At 40.4% G+C, this 14,325-nt stretch overlaps 2 protein-coding genes across 12 annotated transcripts in view; one reads left to right on the top strand and one right to left on the bottom strand.

The window, feature by feature from the left end:
- Window positions 1–13,495, bottom strand: part of MPC2 (mitochondrial pyruvate carrier 2) — a 30,313-nt gene extending 16,818 nt beyond the window's left edge. Inside the window, exons 1-2 of one of the 2 annotated variants that reach the window (XM_055587173.1) lie at window positions 13,365–13,495; window positions 12,571–12,735 (exon numbers count right to left, since the gene is read on the bottom strand). In XM_055587173.1, coding sequence (XP_055443148.1) covers window positions 12,571–12,679 — 109 coding nt within the window. In that variant the 5' untranslated portion in view covers window positions 12,680–12,735; window positions 13,365–13,495. Of the gene's footprint in view, window positions 1–12,570; window positions 12,931–13,364 lie in introns of those variants that run through there. The other variant, XM_055587172.1, reaches the window with a different exon arrangement.
- Window positions 13,496–13,505: 10 nt separating this feature from the next.
- Window positions 13,506–14,325, top strand: part of DCAF6 (DDB1 and CUL4 associated factor 6) — a 183,810-nt gene continuing 182,990 nt past the window's right edge. For 2 of the 10 annotated variants that reach the window (XM_055587165.1, XM_055587158.1), the window contains exon 1: window positions 13,507–13,840. In XM_055587165.1, the coding sequence (XP_055443140.1) occupies window positions 13,744–13,840 (97 nt within the window). In that variant the 5' untranslated portion in view covers window positions 13,507–13,743. Of the gene's footprint in view, window positions 13,841–14,325 lie in introns of all 10 variants that reach the window. The other 8 variants (XM_055587166.1, XM_055587163.1, XM_055587160.1 and 5 more) reach the window with 5 other exon arrangements.

Below are 14,325 nucleotides of genomic sequence, written 5' to 3'. Positions count from 1 at the left end.
TGGCCAAAGTATTGGAGTTTCAGCTTCAGCATCTGTCCTTCCAACGAACACCCAGGACTGATCTCCTTTAGGATGGACTGGTTGGATCTCCTTGCAGTCCAAAGGACTCTCAAGAGTCTTCTCCAACACCACAGTTCAAAAGCAACAATTCTTTGGCGCTCAGCTTTCTTCAGAGTCCAACTCTCACATCCATACATGACCACTGGAAAAACCATAGCCTTGACTAGATGGACTTTTGCTGGCAACGTAATGTCTCTGCTTTTTAATATACTATCTAGGTTGGTCATAACTTTCCTTCCAAGGAGTAAGCGTCTTTTAATTTCATGGCTGCAATCACCATCTGCAGTGATTCTGGAGCCCCCCAAAATAAAGTCTGACACTGTTTCCCCATCTATTTCCCATGAAGTGATGGGACCAGATGCCATGATCTTAGTTTTCTGAATGTATTATTACTAATATTTTACCAATAATCTAATTAGCTGTATACTTACTTATATTGATAAATCTGGCTTATACATACGAGTTTCTAAGTAAGCTTATTGAAACCCTAGAACATTTTAATATTTTTTTCCAGTTATAACTCAGTTTTACTGGCAAGCAAAGGATAGTACACTCTCTAGGCCTGAGGGCAGGCCAACGCAAAAGGAGAGGCCTCAATCCCTCTTGGCTTCCTCCTTTTATGTTTGTCTCCTTCCGGCCTTGAGCCTGCCCTATGCAAACTGGGCTGGCCAACAAGGGCGCCTGGCTGTTTGACCTGAAGTTCTCACTCCTGTCAGTGGATTTTCCTTTGTTCCGTTTTTGCAGGCTTTTTCCTTTGTCTTTTAGCCACCACCATTTTGGGCTCCTTTTTCCTATTCTAACTACCTAACATTCCCCCCCTCGAGATGGGAGGCCCAATTCTTTGGGAATAGGGGTGTTGAGGTCTCTCTGGCTACTTCCTGCTCAGCTGAGATGGCTAGGGGCATTGGGCCTGCCCCTCTTGCTCCTAGAACATTTAAACTTAATCCTGAAGTTCCTCTGTAATTTATCTTACTTTCTCAATCTTCAGGGAGCTGGATACCATCTTTAAACTAATAATTCTTTGAACACTAGAATATCATGGCATAGCCCCTGTCTTTCCTTATGGGCCAAAACAATTATTCATCTTCCTACATACATATGACAGCTAGTCATTTTTATGTTTGACTATGTACTGTAAGTTTTCTATATTTTAAATTACAGCAAATCTAGATGGTACTGAAATGGTTGCTGGGAGAGTTAAAACTATTAAGGAATTCTAAATTTTAATGTTCTTATAACTGAGTGAAAATCTATATTTAATTCCTGAGTTATTAATCTTTAATCCAGTGTCCTAAATTTTGTACTGTTCTGATCACAGCCACTATTACACTTCTAGAACTCTGGCACATGATTCCCTCTTCTAAATATTTGAACAAAATATGGAAACCTTTAGTAGATTAGGTTGGCATTTTGAAAGAAATGTTTAAAGGATAGAAAACATGAAGACATTGAGTTTCAAAATATAAATTCCTAATCCTAGTTTAGTCGTTAACTCGTGTCTAACTCTTTGCGACCCTGTGGACTGTAGCCACCAGGCTTCCTCTGTCCATGGGATTTCCTGGGCAAGAATATTGGAGTGGGCTACTATTTCCTTCTCTAGGGAATCTTCTCAACCCAGGGCTTGAGCCCACATCTCCTGCATTGGTAGGCAGATTCTTTACTCCTGAGCCACCAGGGAAGCCTAAGTTAATTAAATTTTAGCCCAGGACACTAGTTCTCAACCAGAGGTGATTTTGATCCTCAGAAGACATTCACAATGCAAAGGACAACCCCCTACAACAATAATCCAGCCCCCAAAATATCTATTGTGCAAGGTTAGGAAACCTTGGTCTAGGTGGACTGATGAGCTAGGCAAACACGCAACTAGTTTCATGGCTCTAAATCTTAGCTCATACAGTCTCCTCCCAATAGTTGGCCTTGTCTTCATCTGGCTAACTCCAATATCCTTCTGAAACTCATCTTCTGTCTCCTCAAGGAGTAGATTAAATGCTCCTTCTCTGAACTCCCAAAGCAGCAGCCTGTCTATTCTTCTATTGTTTTCTGCACATAACAATTAAACTGAACTGTTTATGCATCTATTACTTTAATTAGATAAAGTCCTGAAGTTAAAACCTGTTTCTTAGTTTTCCTAGACAAATATTTTTGAACAGAATTGAACTAGATGAACCATATCCAGGAGAGATGCTAATCAAAGATATTCAAATTTTAGGAAATTTGAATATTTGCCTTGATACTGCTGCATCTTCAAGGATGAACTTCAGGACACCAGGTTCTCTTTACATCAGGGCTGTACTAGACTTTGACTCATTAGTTACTCTACTGTTGCACCATGAGACTCCCCTTTTTGGCTCTTGAAAATTCTTTCCACGAGTCTGATGCCATAATGTGCTAATCCTATAAGTCAATCTTTTCAAACTCTCTGGTTACTTTATTTAGCCTGAGTTTCTGAGATTCCTATCATCACACTTGCTTTATTTTTCTTTGTCATATACAAAGTCTCGGGGTCATATGCAGTATCAATTACCAAGTTTATTTTTTATCCCTGCATGAAACTTGGCTTCATCACTCAAGGATAAGCCAATACACTGTTTTAGTCTCTGGCTTTGGATTCCCAAACAGACTCCATTCTTCTGTTTCAAAACTGATGCTTCCTCTTCTGTTACCCCAAAAACTGTTTCCTCTAGGGTTCTAGTTTCTTTACGAGCTGAAATGGTTGACCCTTCAGGGTTAATGAACAGTCAAGCTTTTCAGTAGCTTTGCCTGGTAACTGATTTACTTGACTGCCCTGTACTTGGTGGTAGTTTTAAAATATCAACTGCCCTTCTCCCACATAACCAAACTAAACAAAAATGTCAAACAGTAAATTATGGTTGCTAGAACAAAGGTCAAAAGAAGTTTAAATATTTTATTTAGGGAATAATTTTAAACTACAAAACAAAGCCTAAATTAGTTTAACGACAGCTAACCACTGAATTTAAAAACATCAGTAGCATGTATATATTGTAATAATAAGACATTCTAAATTTCTAATTTTTCTGAAATGTCAGAGGATGCTGACAACTGACACAAATAATTAGAGATGTGTAAGTGCAAACAACAAGTAGTGTTTTCTTCATTGTTTAAAAAAAGGGGGGGAAATAGCAATACCCATGATCATACAATAAGTAAACAAAAATTTTTAAAGAAAACTTATTTTATTTCATCCTTCCACTTTTTTTTTTTTAACTAAACACCATTCATTTTTATTAACTGTGTGCTTAGTCCCTCAGTTGTGTCTGAGTCTTTGCGACCCCATGGACTGCAGCCTGCCAGGCTCCTCTGTCCATGGGGATTCTCCAGGCAAAAATACTGGAGTAGGTTGCCATTTCCTTCTCCATATCCTTCCACTTTTAATTAGTCATTTTCTACCTTAAAAGTAAAGAAGTCAAATAAATGTAGACATGTATTAATCTAGGTATAGAGGCTATTTTCTTAAAAACAGCAGTCAATCAATAATGAAAATGGTAATGAGGAAACATCCCAACTGATTTTGACATTTAAAACATGAAACAAGTTAAAACAATTTTTTTTATTGAAGTATGGTTGATTTACAATGTTGTGTTAGTTACAGGTGTACAGCAAAGTGATTCAGTTATACATATATAAATGTATATATATATATAAAATTTTTTTTCTTTTTCAGATTCTTTTCCATTATAGGTTATTACAAGATGTTGAATATGTAAAAGTGAAAGCTTTGCTTCCCTGGTGGCTCAGCTAGTAAAGAATCTGCCTGCAGTGTGAGAGACCTGAGTTCGATCCTTGGGTTGGGATCTGGAGAAGGGAAAGGCTACCCACTCCAGTATTCTGGCCTGGAGAATTCCATGGACTTTGAGGTCCGACACCACTGAGCGACTTTTACTTTCACAGTTGGTCCTTGGAGTATACAATAGGTCCTTGCTGTTTACCTAAAACATGGAGCTTAGATAAAAATGTTTTGCAAACAGGTACCACTCAAACAGTGAGAATACAATGAGAATACAATGTTACACTATCTTTCCTAGATCTGGGAAAAACTGGTTTATGTTCTACAATGACACAGCTGTTCTCACTGAAGAGCATTAAAATAATAAAGTCATTAAATAATCATGATACCGGAAGTGATTATAATACCTTAACATCAAGATAAGCATAACTAGAGTATCTAGTTAACAATCATTACGATGAATGAAAAAACTTGATTAGGTAGAAATTTTAAATTGCTGAAAATATACTGAATAAAAAGCAGCTCTTAAGAAATTTAACCTGAAGTCCAAGATGAGAAAAATGTATTCCCATCAGATGTAAATGTACATTCTTTTAGACAAACAATTAACTAACAACACATTTTCATCTTGTTTCTTACAAGTCCACTCTTGGAAGTTGAAAAAGATGTCAAATGCTGACTACTTAAAACTATGAACTGTAATGTAAAACAAATGTATAGTTACAAAAGGGGAAAAGGAAGGTGGGGAGGGACAAATTAGGAGGATAGGATTAACAGATACAAACTATTACACATAAATTAGAGCCGCAACAAAGATTTACTGTAAAACTATGAACTATTTTTAAGCATAACAAAAAAATTACAAAGAATAATATAATGGTCATGTCCTCTTATGTTGTTAAATGTCTGATTTTTAAAGTGAAATTGATGTTCTTTAAAGTTCAAATTTTTATGGAAGAATTTGAGGAATTCTGCAAGAGAATAATACAACCAAATATGTAAGAGAACCAAATATGTAAGAGACATATATTTTCAAACAAATTAACAAATCTAGTTGCCTTGATGAACTTGTTAATAAAACAATGACATACTGATAATTTTATTTCCTAATTTCCTTATCTGAGAGGAATTTCTGCTAATGAAATACTTCATAAATTCTATCCAGAAAGAATGTCATTTATTGTATAATTCTCTTCCTAGGGAAAGATCTCCTTCCTGGAACAGAATAAGTAACTTTTACACACATGCAAATATACACATATACAAATACTGAATAGAGGCGCTCCCAATGTTGAAAATAAAATTCTTATTGAAAGCCGCCCACTACCCCACCTAAATCCTTTCACACCATTTCTTTACAGTTAATTGCTTTCAACATCCCTGAACTTTCCTCTGAACTTCCTTGTATCAATCAAGTCCACCTTTTTGCTATCATGGAACCAGCTACTTACAAATTCTTAGAATTCATACAGGTTATTATTCTTTGACACAGATACTGACTGTCAAAAATTACTCATTTTTATTTGTATTAAAGCTAGTTCTGATTTCACATGGAGAACATGATGGGGCTACCATTTCAGAGTCAAGCAATCTTTCTATCTTCTGTAAGGCCTTGGAAAGAGCTTACTGAAATAATACCCAGAATATCATGGGTGAATAATGATTTTTAAAATGTTGACTGAAAACAGGCTTTGGTGAAAATGCCAAAGAAAATAACAGGTGAAGTGACTAGCTATGATAGGTAATATGCATTTTAGGATTGCTATAAAATTACTTATATAAAATACATAGCACAGCAAGGATAAAAATTAGATCCCTAAAACCTAATCTAACAATAATTATATAGTCTTCCCTGATGAAATCTGAGTTTCCTGAAGCCTCTAAAACTAAGAAAAGTCACAGCAGAAATACCAAATTGTAAACTGTTGCAGCTGGAAAGGACCTTAAAGAAAATGCAAACCCTCTTATTTTTATAGATGAAAAAGAAAAGGTACTTCTTCGAAGTTAATTTGTCTCATATTCAGATAGTTTCAGATAGAGTAAGAACCAGAATACAGGCTTCTTTGACCCCAGTCATCTTTCTATTATGCCATACCATACTTTAAACATATTTCCATCTTTTATAGCCAAAATTAATATTATTATCTGTCTTAGAAACAATAAACTTTTATTAATGTGTAGTTGATTTATAATGTTCTGTTAATTTTAGGTGTACAGCAAAATGATTCAGTGATTTATATATATATATATGTAAACACTTTTTCAGATTGTTTTCCCTTATAGGTTATTACAAAATATTGAGTATAGTTCCCTGTGCTATACAGTTGGTTATCTATTTTATACATAGTAACATGTATATAACAAACTATTTATAGCTTCTCCAAGGGCTTGCTTCTCCTTTAGTATATCTAAGGAATCAAATTAGATGAGGCATAAACAATCTTAACTTCTTAAAATTAGTTTAAAATCAAAGGTTACGTTAAGTGTCAAACTAACAATTACAGCAAGGATTGTATTACTTTTATGATCTCTTCTGAGAATACAAAATCTCTGTGGCCAGGGATTTTTATTTTATTCATTAAAATAACTCAAATGCTAAAACAGTATCCAATATACTGTAGGCCCTCAATAAATATTAAATAATTCAACTTTATTGGAGCTAACTAGTTTAAAGATACTCTATTTGACATCAATAACTCAAATATCTGAAATCCTAACTTTCCCTTTTGGTTCTCATTCCTTAATTTTAAGCTAATAAAAGTTAATACTATAATAAATAATATGTGTATACTTATATATTTACTGTATATTTAATCATAATATATACTAAACATTGCTAATAATAGTTCATTTATTATGTTTTTATTTTAAAAATATTCTCTAGGTCTGTAAGATAGAAAGGAAAAACTAATTCTCTGGTCTAGGAAAAATGCAAATATTCCTGTTGTGAACACCTTAACGTAACTTTTCTCATCAGACTTCACAGAGAGAACATCATGCAATGTAAAGAATATTCTTAGCAATAGTAAGCTAAACACAGCAACACATTTTGCAGAAATATTTTTCCAAAAGTTCTTTCACTTAAGCCAAAATATAACTCATTATAAGCAAAGCTATGGTAAGCAAAAATTATATGGTTAAGATAGTTATTGTCTGTGCTGACTTAATTGAAGGATAGTTTTTATTTATTTTTATTGTTTATTTATTTCTCATTTAATTTTTTCCCCAGTTTTATTGAGATATAACTCTTTTTTTGGCTGCACCTCACTGCTTGTGGGATCTTAGTTCTCCAAGCAGGGACTGAACCTGGGCCATAGCAGTGAAAGTGCAGAGTCCTAACCAGGTATTTTCTAAGGTTTAACTCTTTAGAGCTGTGGTCTCCTAACTTTATTTTTTTTAATTTTTACATATTTATTTATTTATGGCTGCACTGGGTCTTCGTTGCATGCAGGCTTTCTCCAGCTGAGGTGAGCGGGGGCTACTCTCTAGTTGCGGAACATAGGCTCTAGAGCTGTAGAGTAGGTGTGGTGCGTGGGTTTAGTTATCCCAAGGCATGTGGGATCTTCCTGGAGCAAGGACTGAACCTGTGTCCCTTGCATCAGCAGGTGGATTCTTAACCACTGGACCACCAGAGAAGTCCTTTCCTAACTTGTTTTGAACATACTGCCCCATCAGTTTAAAAAATACGTGAGCATACACCCTTATATCTACATGTTGACTCCACGGAATTCAGGTGTGTACGGATTTTCCTCAATTTATGATGGGGCTAAACCCCAATAAATCCACTGAAGGTTGAAAATATCATAAATTGAAAATTTATTTAATACACCTAGCTTAGCCTAACCTACCCTTAATTTGGGCAAAATCATCTAACACAAAGCTTATTGATAATAAATTGTTAATATATAATAAATAAATAAAGCTTATAATAAATTATTGAAGATCTCATGCAAGTTACTGAACACTGGGGCTTCCCAGGTGGCACAGTGGTAAAGAATCTACCTGCCAAAGCAGGAGACACAGGAAATGCAGGTTCAATGCTTGGGTAGGGAAGCTCTCCTGGAGGAGGAAATGGCAACAGACAAGCCATGAACAGAAGCAGCCATGGGGCCACAAAGAGACACGACTGAGAGACAAAGAACGCAGCACCCCCGTACTGAAAGTGGAAAACGAATGGTTCTATGGGTGCAGAAGAGACCTATTGGCTGTTCACCCTGTGGCTGACTGCGAGTTGCGGTTTGTTGCTGCCACCTGTAAGAGCGCTGTACCACATATCACAGCCCCGGAAAAGATCAAAACTAGGATTCCTACTGAAGTTATACTGCTTTTGAACCATCTTGTAGAGTTGAAAAATCTTCAGTTGAACCATCCTAAGAAAGCGACTGTCTATTTACACATCCACATATATGTATATGTGCACTAAAATATTTTATATTATAAAATATACACAAAATGGAAACTTTAAAAAGCTAAAGTAAGTACTAATAGAAGTTCTACTGTTTTCTTCCTATAGTCCAAAGTTTGTGCATCCTTTGGGACAATTCATCCCATTCTGGACCTCATAAATACAAATGAAAGATACTCTTCCACTAATAATTTTTTTTTTTTTCCCCAAACTAAGCTTGCCTTTGACTGTGTGGATCACAATAAACTGTGGAAAATTCTGAAAGAGATGGGAATACCAGACCACCTGAACAGCCTCTTGAGAAACCTATATGCAGGTCAGGAAGCAACAGTTAGAACTGGATATGGAACAACAGACTGGTTCCAAATAGGAAAAGGAGTACATCAAGGCTGTATATTGTCACCCTGCTTATTTAACTAATATGCAGAGTACATCATGAGAAACGCTGGGCTGGAAGAAGCAGAAGCTGGAATCAAGATTACCGAGAGAAATATCAATAACCTCAGATATGCAGATGCTGCTGCTGCTGCTGCTAAGTCACTTCAGTTGTGTTTGACTCTGTGCATCCCCATAGACGGCAGCCCACCAGGCTCTGCCATCCCTGGGATTCTCCAGGCAAGAACACTGGAGTGGGTTGCCATTTCCTTCTTTAATGCATGAAACTGAAAAGTGAGAGTGAAGTCGCTTAGTTGGGTCCGACTCTTAGCGACCCCATGGACTGCAGCCTACCAGGCTCCTCCATCCATGGGATTTTCCAGGCAAGAGTACTGGAGTGGGTTGCCATTGCCTTCTCCAATATGCAGATGACATCACCCTTATGGCAGAAAGTGAAGAGGAACTAAAGAGCCTCTTGATGAAAGTGAAAGACAAGAGTCAAAAAGTTGGCTTAAAGCTCAACATTCAGAAAACTAAGATCATGGCATCTGGTCCCATCACTTCATGGGAAATAGATGGGGCAACAGTGGAAACAGTGTCAGATTTTATTTTTTTGGGCTCCAAGATCACTGCAGATGGTGACTGCAGCTGTGAAATTAAAAGATGCTTACTCCTTGGAAGGAAAGTTATGACCAACCTAGATAGCATATTCAAAAGCAGAGACATCACTTTGCCAACAAAGGTCCATCTAGTCAAGGCTATGGTTTTTCCAGTGGTCATGTATGGATGTGAGAGTTGGACTGTGAAGAAAGCTGAGTGCCAAAGAATTGATGCTTTTGAAGTGTGGTGTTGGAGAAGACTCTTGAGAGTCCCTTGGACTGCAAGGAGATCCAACCAGTTCATCCTAAAGGAGATCAGTCCTGGGTGTTCTTTGGAAGGACTCATGCTAAAGCTGAAACTCCAATACTTTGGCCACCTCATGCGAAGAGTTGACTCATTGGAAAAGACCCTGATGCTGGGAGGGACTGGGGGCAGAAGGAGAAGGGGACGACAGAGGATGAGATGGCTGGATGGCATCACCGACTCGATGGAAGTGAGTTTAGTAAACTCTGGGAGTTGGTGATGGACAGGGAGGCCTGGCGTGCTGCGATTCATGGGGTCGCCAAGAGTCGGACACGACTGAGCGACTGAAGTGAAGCATTTAAGTAAACATTGGGCAGCATGATTTCACAGTAAACACTGGACAGCATACTTTCAGGTCAGGAGACAGTGGGGGCACTGAGAACTGAACGTGCCAGGACACACATTTGGATAGAACTCTATTCTTACTCTAAAGAAGCAGATCACTATGTGTCATAGACAATATGTAGATAAACGAATGATGAAGACCACAGGTCTAACTATCTATAATATGCTAAGTCTAATAAATATTCATATAAAGACATATTCTTGTGACTTGTCTAGACATATTTGTCAATGATACAATTAAATCTCAAAAATTTAGAATCCAGCCTTGTATATTACTGTGAAAATCTCCAATATGTGAATCCAGTCTAATGATGATTAGATATATCATCTAATATAATGATTCAAAAACACATTATTATGTAAAATAGTACACAAAAACCTTGAATATTCCCTGTTAAGTCTTAGAACAATAGTTTCCTCAGATTTTATTCTATACTTGTGACAACCAATAAGTTATATTTTTCATGTTTCTTAATTTCTGTTTTGGTGTGCCTGCAAGTTTTTAATCACAAACAATTTTGCAGTGATGGGTATTCTTACTCTGTATATTAGTAAATAAGAGAGAACTAACACTAACATTTGTTGAAAGTCTATGTGCAAACACAGCTACATTTTACAGACAATATATCACTTAACTTTCACAACAATCCTTAAATGGTGATAATTCAGTTCAGTTTAGTTCAGTCATGTCCGACTCTTTGTGACCCCATGGACTGCAGCACGCCAGGCTTCCCTATAGCCAACTACCGAAGCTTGCTCAAATTCATGTCCATTATTTTGGAGATAATTATTATTCCCATTTTATATATTAGAACTAAAAGGTCAGGGGATTTAAGATCAAGGTCACAAAGACAAGTTTCAAATCCAGGTCAATCTGGCTTCAAAGCCTATGCTCCTTCCATCACACTGAAAAAAGGGTTACAGTAACTGAACTAGTCCAAGAGTATCTAGATAAAATACATGATCTACAAACCAATCTTAAATGAAAGATAATTTCCTTTCATTCTAAAAGTAGAATAAACTATTAAATAATAACTAATAAACTAATAAACAATGACTATAAGTGGTTAAAGCCAAGACCTTGGAAAAGATCACTATAAAACTACCCTCCAATTCTGTTTTAAAGTAGTTTAAAATTGTTCCTCCTCTAGCCTGTCTTTATCCTATAGACCAAATACAAAGCTTAAGAGGGTCAGCACTGGCCACAAGAATTCAGTTGAGACTAAAGCCCAGGGACTTCCCTGGTGGCCCAGTGGTTAAAACTCCAAGCTTCCAATGCAGGAGTTTGCGTTCAATTCCTGTTTGGGGAACTAAGATTCCCCACATGCCACACAGTTGGCCAAAATCATGCCACACAGGCCATAATCATGCAACACAGTGCAGCTGAGAAAAAAAAAAGCCTAGATTATTGCAGAAGCATTGCTCAACTCTTCCTCCTGAAAATCTCTGCCACAAAAGAGGTCAATTTCCAAAAACTGTGCTTAAAGAACCAAAAAGCAAATAAACTAATCTTCTTCATTAATAAAAATCTCTCCTTAAAGGTCAATTTTATAAAGGGTAAACTACTGCAATAAATAATATTATACTAAAGCATAATTCCATGACACAGATTAATCCTTTATCAAATTACTAAATCATAGATTCCCAAGAGCTGCTTCATAGTCAGATATGTGGGGAGATATACAAGTGTACTAATGACACCAACCACAGAGATAGATTTAACTATGTAAAGAAAAGGGCCACAGAGGGGTTGCACTTCAGTCTTTCCATTTATAACACACTTTCTCCTTTGCTAAGTCTTAGGCTTGAAAGTGACTTCAGAATGTATCTGATTTGAGTTCCCAGCCAAGTAAGTACTATTACTAATGTTTATATAACAGGTAACAGGATTTTAGACCTTAAATAAAGGTGGGGAATCTTAGTTCCCCAAACAGGAATTGAACGCAAACTCCCGCATTGGAGGCATTGGGAGCTTCCAGTTTCTTAGAGAATTATTTTTTCAACTACAAGAACACTGTTTTCCAATAGGTTAAAGAGAGAGCTAATATTTATTGAGCATTTATGAAGAATCAGACACATATGTTATCTTTAACTCTCACATGGACCACATTTTACGGAAACTAAGATCTAGGATTTTACCCAAGGTCACATCTACAATTAGCAGCAGAGCAGAATTTAAATCCAGGTCTGTCCACACAAAAAGGTTCAGGAGGTAATTTAGGATAGACTAAAACAAACTAGACCTATAGGGCAAGGAATGACACTGACTCAGAAACGGGCTAACTTCTGCAGGCCTGTCAGCTGGAGCTGAAGGAAATATGACCTTTACTCCTAACACTCTGGGGCGGTAAGACGGCTCTTCTGCGCGGGGGTCAATATATCACTACTCATGGAAGGAAAGGGGAGAGAATGAAGTTTCCCGGTGGCCCAGACCTTTCCCTGGCCGCAGAAATGGAGAAGGGTCAAACCAAGAGGCCTGGTCCGGATCTGAGTGGTGCCTAAGAGAAGCAGTGCAACAAAGGTCGCAAAGGGCGCAGACTTGAAAATCACGCGTTTTAGACGTGTTGGAAAAGAAAATGTGAAAAGCAAGCAGCATGGGAAAGTACACAGATTCACTTGAGGAACAGGTGTTGGGGTTGTGGGTGAATTGTCCACTGGCAGAGTTGTCAGTGGATCGGTAAAGGGAGGAAAGGGACAGGAAGGGAGGTCTCGGTGGGAGCCACTCTGGGTTCATTACCTGCCGGGTGGTTGTACAACGGCCTCAATTTCTCAGGCAGCAGGAGTTCCACTTTATCAAGGACCCGGTGGTAGGTGGCCCGCAGGCCCCGGACGCCGGCGGCTGACATTTCTGCGGACGAGTGATCGTGGGCAGCCGGGTGGTAGAGTGTCCGCGTGCTCGTCCCTGGCAGGCAATGTAGGGCAGCTCGTCACTTTCCCCTGTATCAACGTCTCGCGCCCTCTCTCCGTGGGTGCCTGCCCTTCCCGCTGCTGAGCCTGACCCCCCAGCAAACCACCCTTTGGCCGGCGCCCACAGAAGGTTGTGGGGGCGGAGACTCTGCGACGGCCCGCCCCGAGCCCGCCTCCTGGCTTCTCTCCGCCGAGACCCGGGAGGAGTGGCTAAAACAGGTGGTTAAAGGAAGGCCTCACCGAGTCAACCCAGAGGCCTACCGGCAGCGCGCTTGCGCAGGCAGAGCTGTCCGCACCGATTGGCCCGTCCCCCAAAGCAAACCTCCAATTTCTTCTTCCTGCTCTGGAAGCCATGTTGGAGAAGGGAAAGTGAAGCTCCGTCGGCGGATACCCTTTCACTTTGGTTAAGGAGGCCCCTAGACAAAATGGACTATTCGGGCCTTCCGTGCCCCGACTAAAGATGACGCCGCACAACTCTCTTGCTTCCTTTGGATTGAGACTCGTGAGCGCGAGACTTACGACTTCAGCTACTTCTCGATTCCTCATTTATCCACAGAGTATTAAGGATTTAACTAGAATGGCTTGAACCCATTTTTCTAGGGTAAGGGCGGCCATGGCACACACCTGCTTCAATGCCCAGTGGTCGTCATCTCGCGAGAAAGGCTTGGCAGGGCGGGTGTAGAGAAGGAGGAGAGGGAGGAGTCGAGGCCGCCTCCGCCTCCTCCTTTAGGAGGGGGTGCCGAGGGAGGGGACTGTTGCTAATCTCTGGTTGTTCTGGGTAGTCTGAGAAGGAGAGTATGAAGCGATCTCCAGCCCGGGTACGGCCGGACTTCTCAGGCGAAGGCGCTGCCGCCGCTACCGCCGCTGCCATCTAACTCGCTGCGCTTGAGAGCCCCGGCTCGTGGATGGTGCCGGTGCGGCTCGGGTGTTGATCCGCGTGTCTCTTCCCCTCCTCCCCTCCCCCACGCGGTGGTCTCCCCTCCTCCCCCAGCCTGGGAGAGCCATGTCTCGGGGTGGCTCCTGCCCACACCTGTTGTGGGACGTGAGGAAAAGGTCCCTCGGGCTGGAGGACCCGTCCCGGCTGCGGAGCCGCTACCTCGGTGAGCAGGGGCCCCGGAGTAGGGGCGCGGAGGTCGCCGCCCAGACGTGGGGGAGGGGGCCGCGTCGCGGGGGCTGTTGGAGACGGGACAGCTTCTGGGCGGGGGCGTCCCGGAGACGCTGAGGTGCCGGGTGGCCTTCAGCCGACGGACCCCGCGCCCTTGTTGTCCTCCCATGGCTAAGTCACTCTTTAATGCTGCCAGCCGCCGCCCTGCTCGGGTTTTCCTCCGGGGGCCGGACCTGGGGCGGACAGTATTGGCCGGGAAAAGGTGTTGGCATCGTTTCAGGAGTGGGACTTGGGGGAAGACTTGTCGAACCTCCCGGAGCTGCCGCGTTTAGAGCAAAAGTTGGCGCTTTTGCTCTTCCGCGCTCTCCCGGCTCAGCCGAAGGACCTAAGTTTGTGTTGACCGCCTCTCCTCTGAAGTCTCGGTTGGGCTTGGGTGTCGGCGGCGACGCGTTGACCACCCTCGGGGACTCCACGCTCCAA

Source organism: Bubalus kerabau, chromosome 6, assembly GCF_029407905.1.
Source record: "Bubalus kerabau isolate K-KA32 ecotype Philippines breed swamp buffalo chromosome 6, PCC_UOA_SB_1v2, whole genome shotgun sequence".
NCBI classification, from domain to species: domain Eukaryota; kingdom Metazoa; phylum Chordata; class Mammalia; order Artiodactyla; family Bovidae; genus Bubalus; species Bubalus kerabau.
Note: the sequence above shows the minus strand (reverse complement) of the source record. Positions and strands in the feature narration are given on the sequence as shown.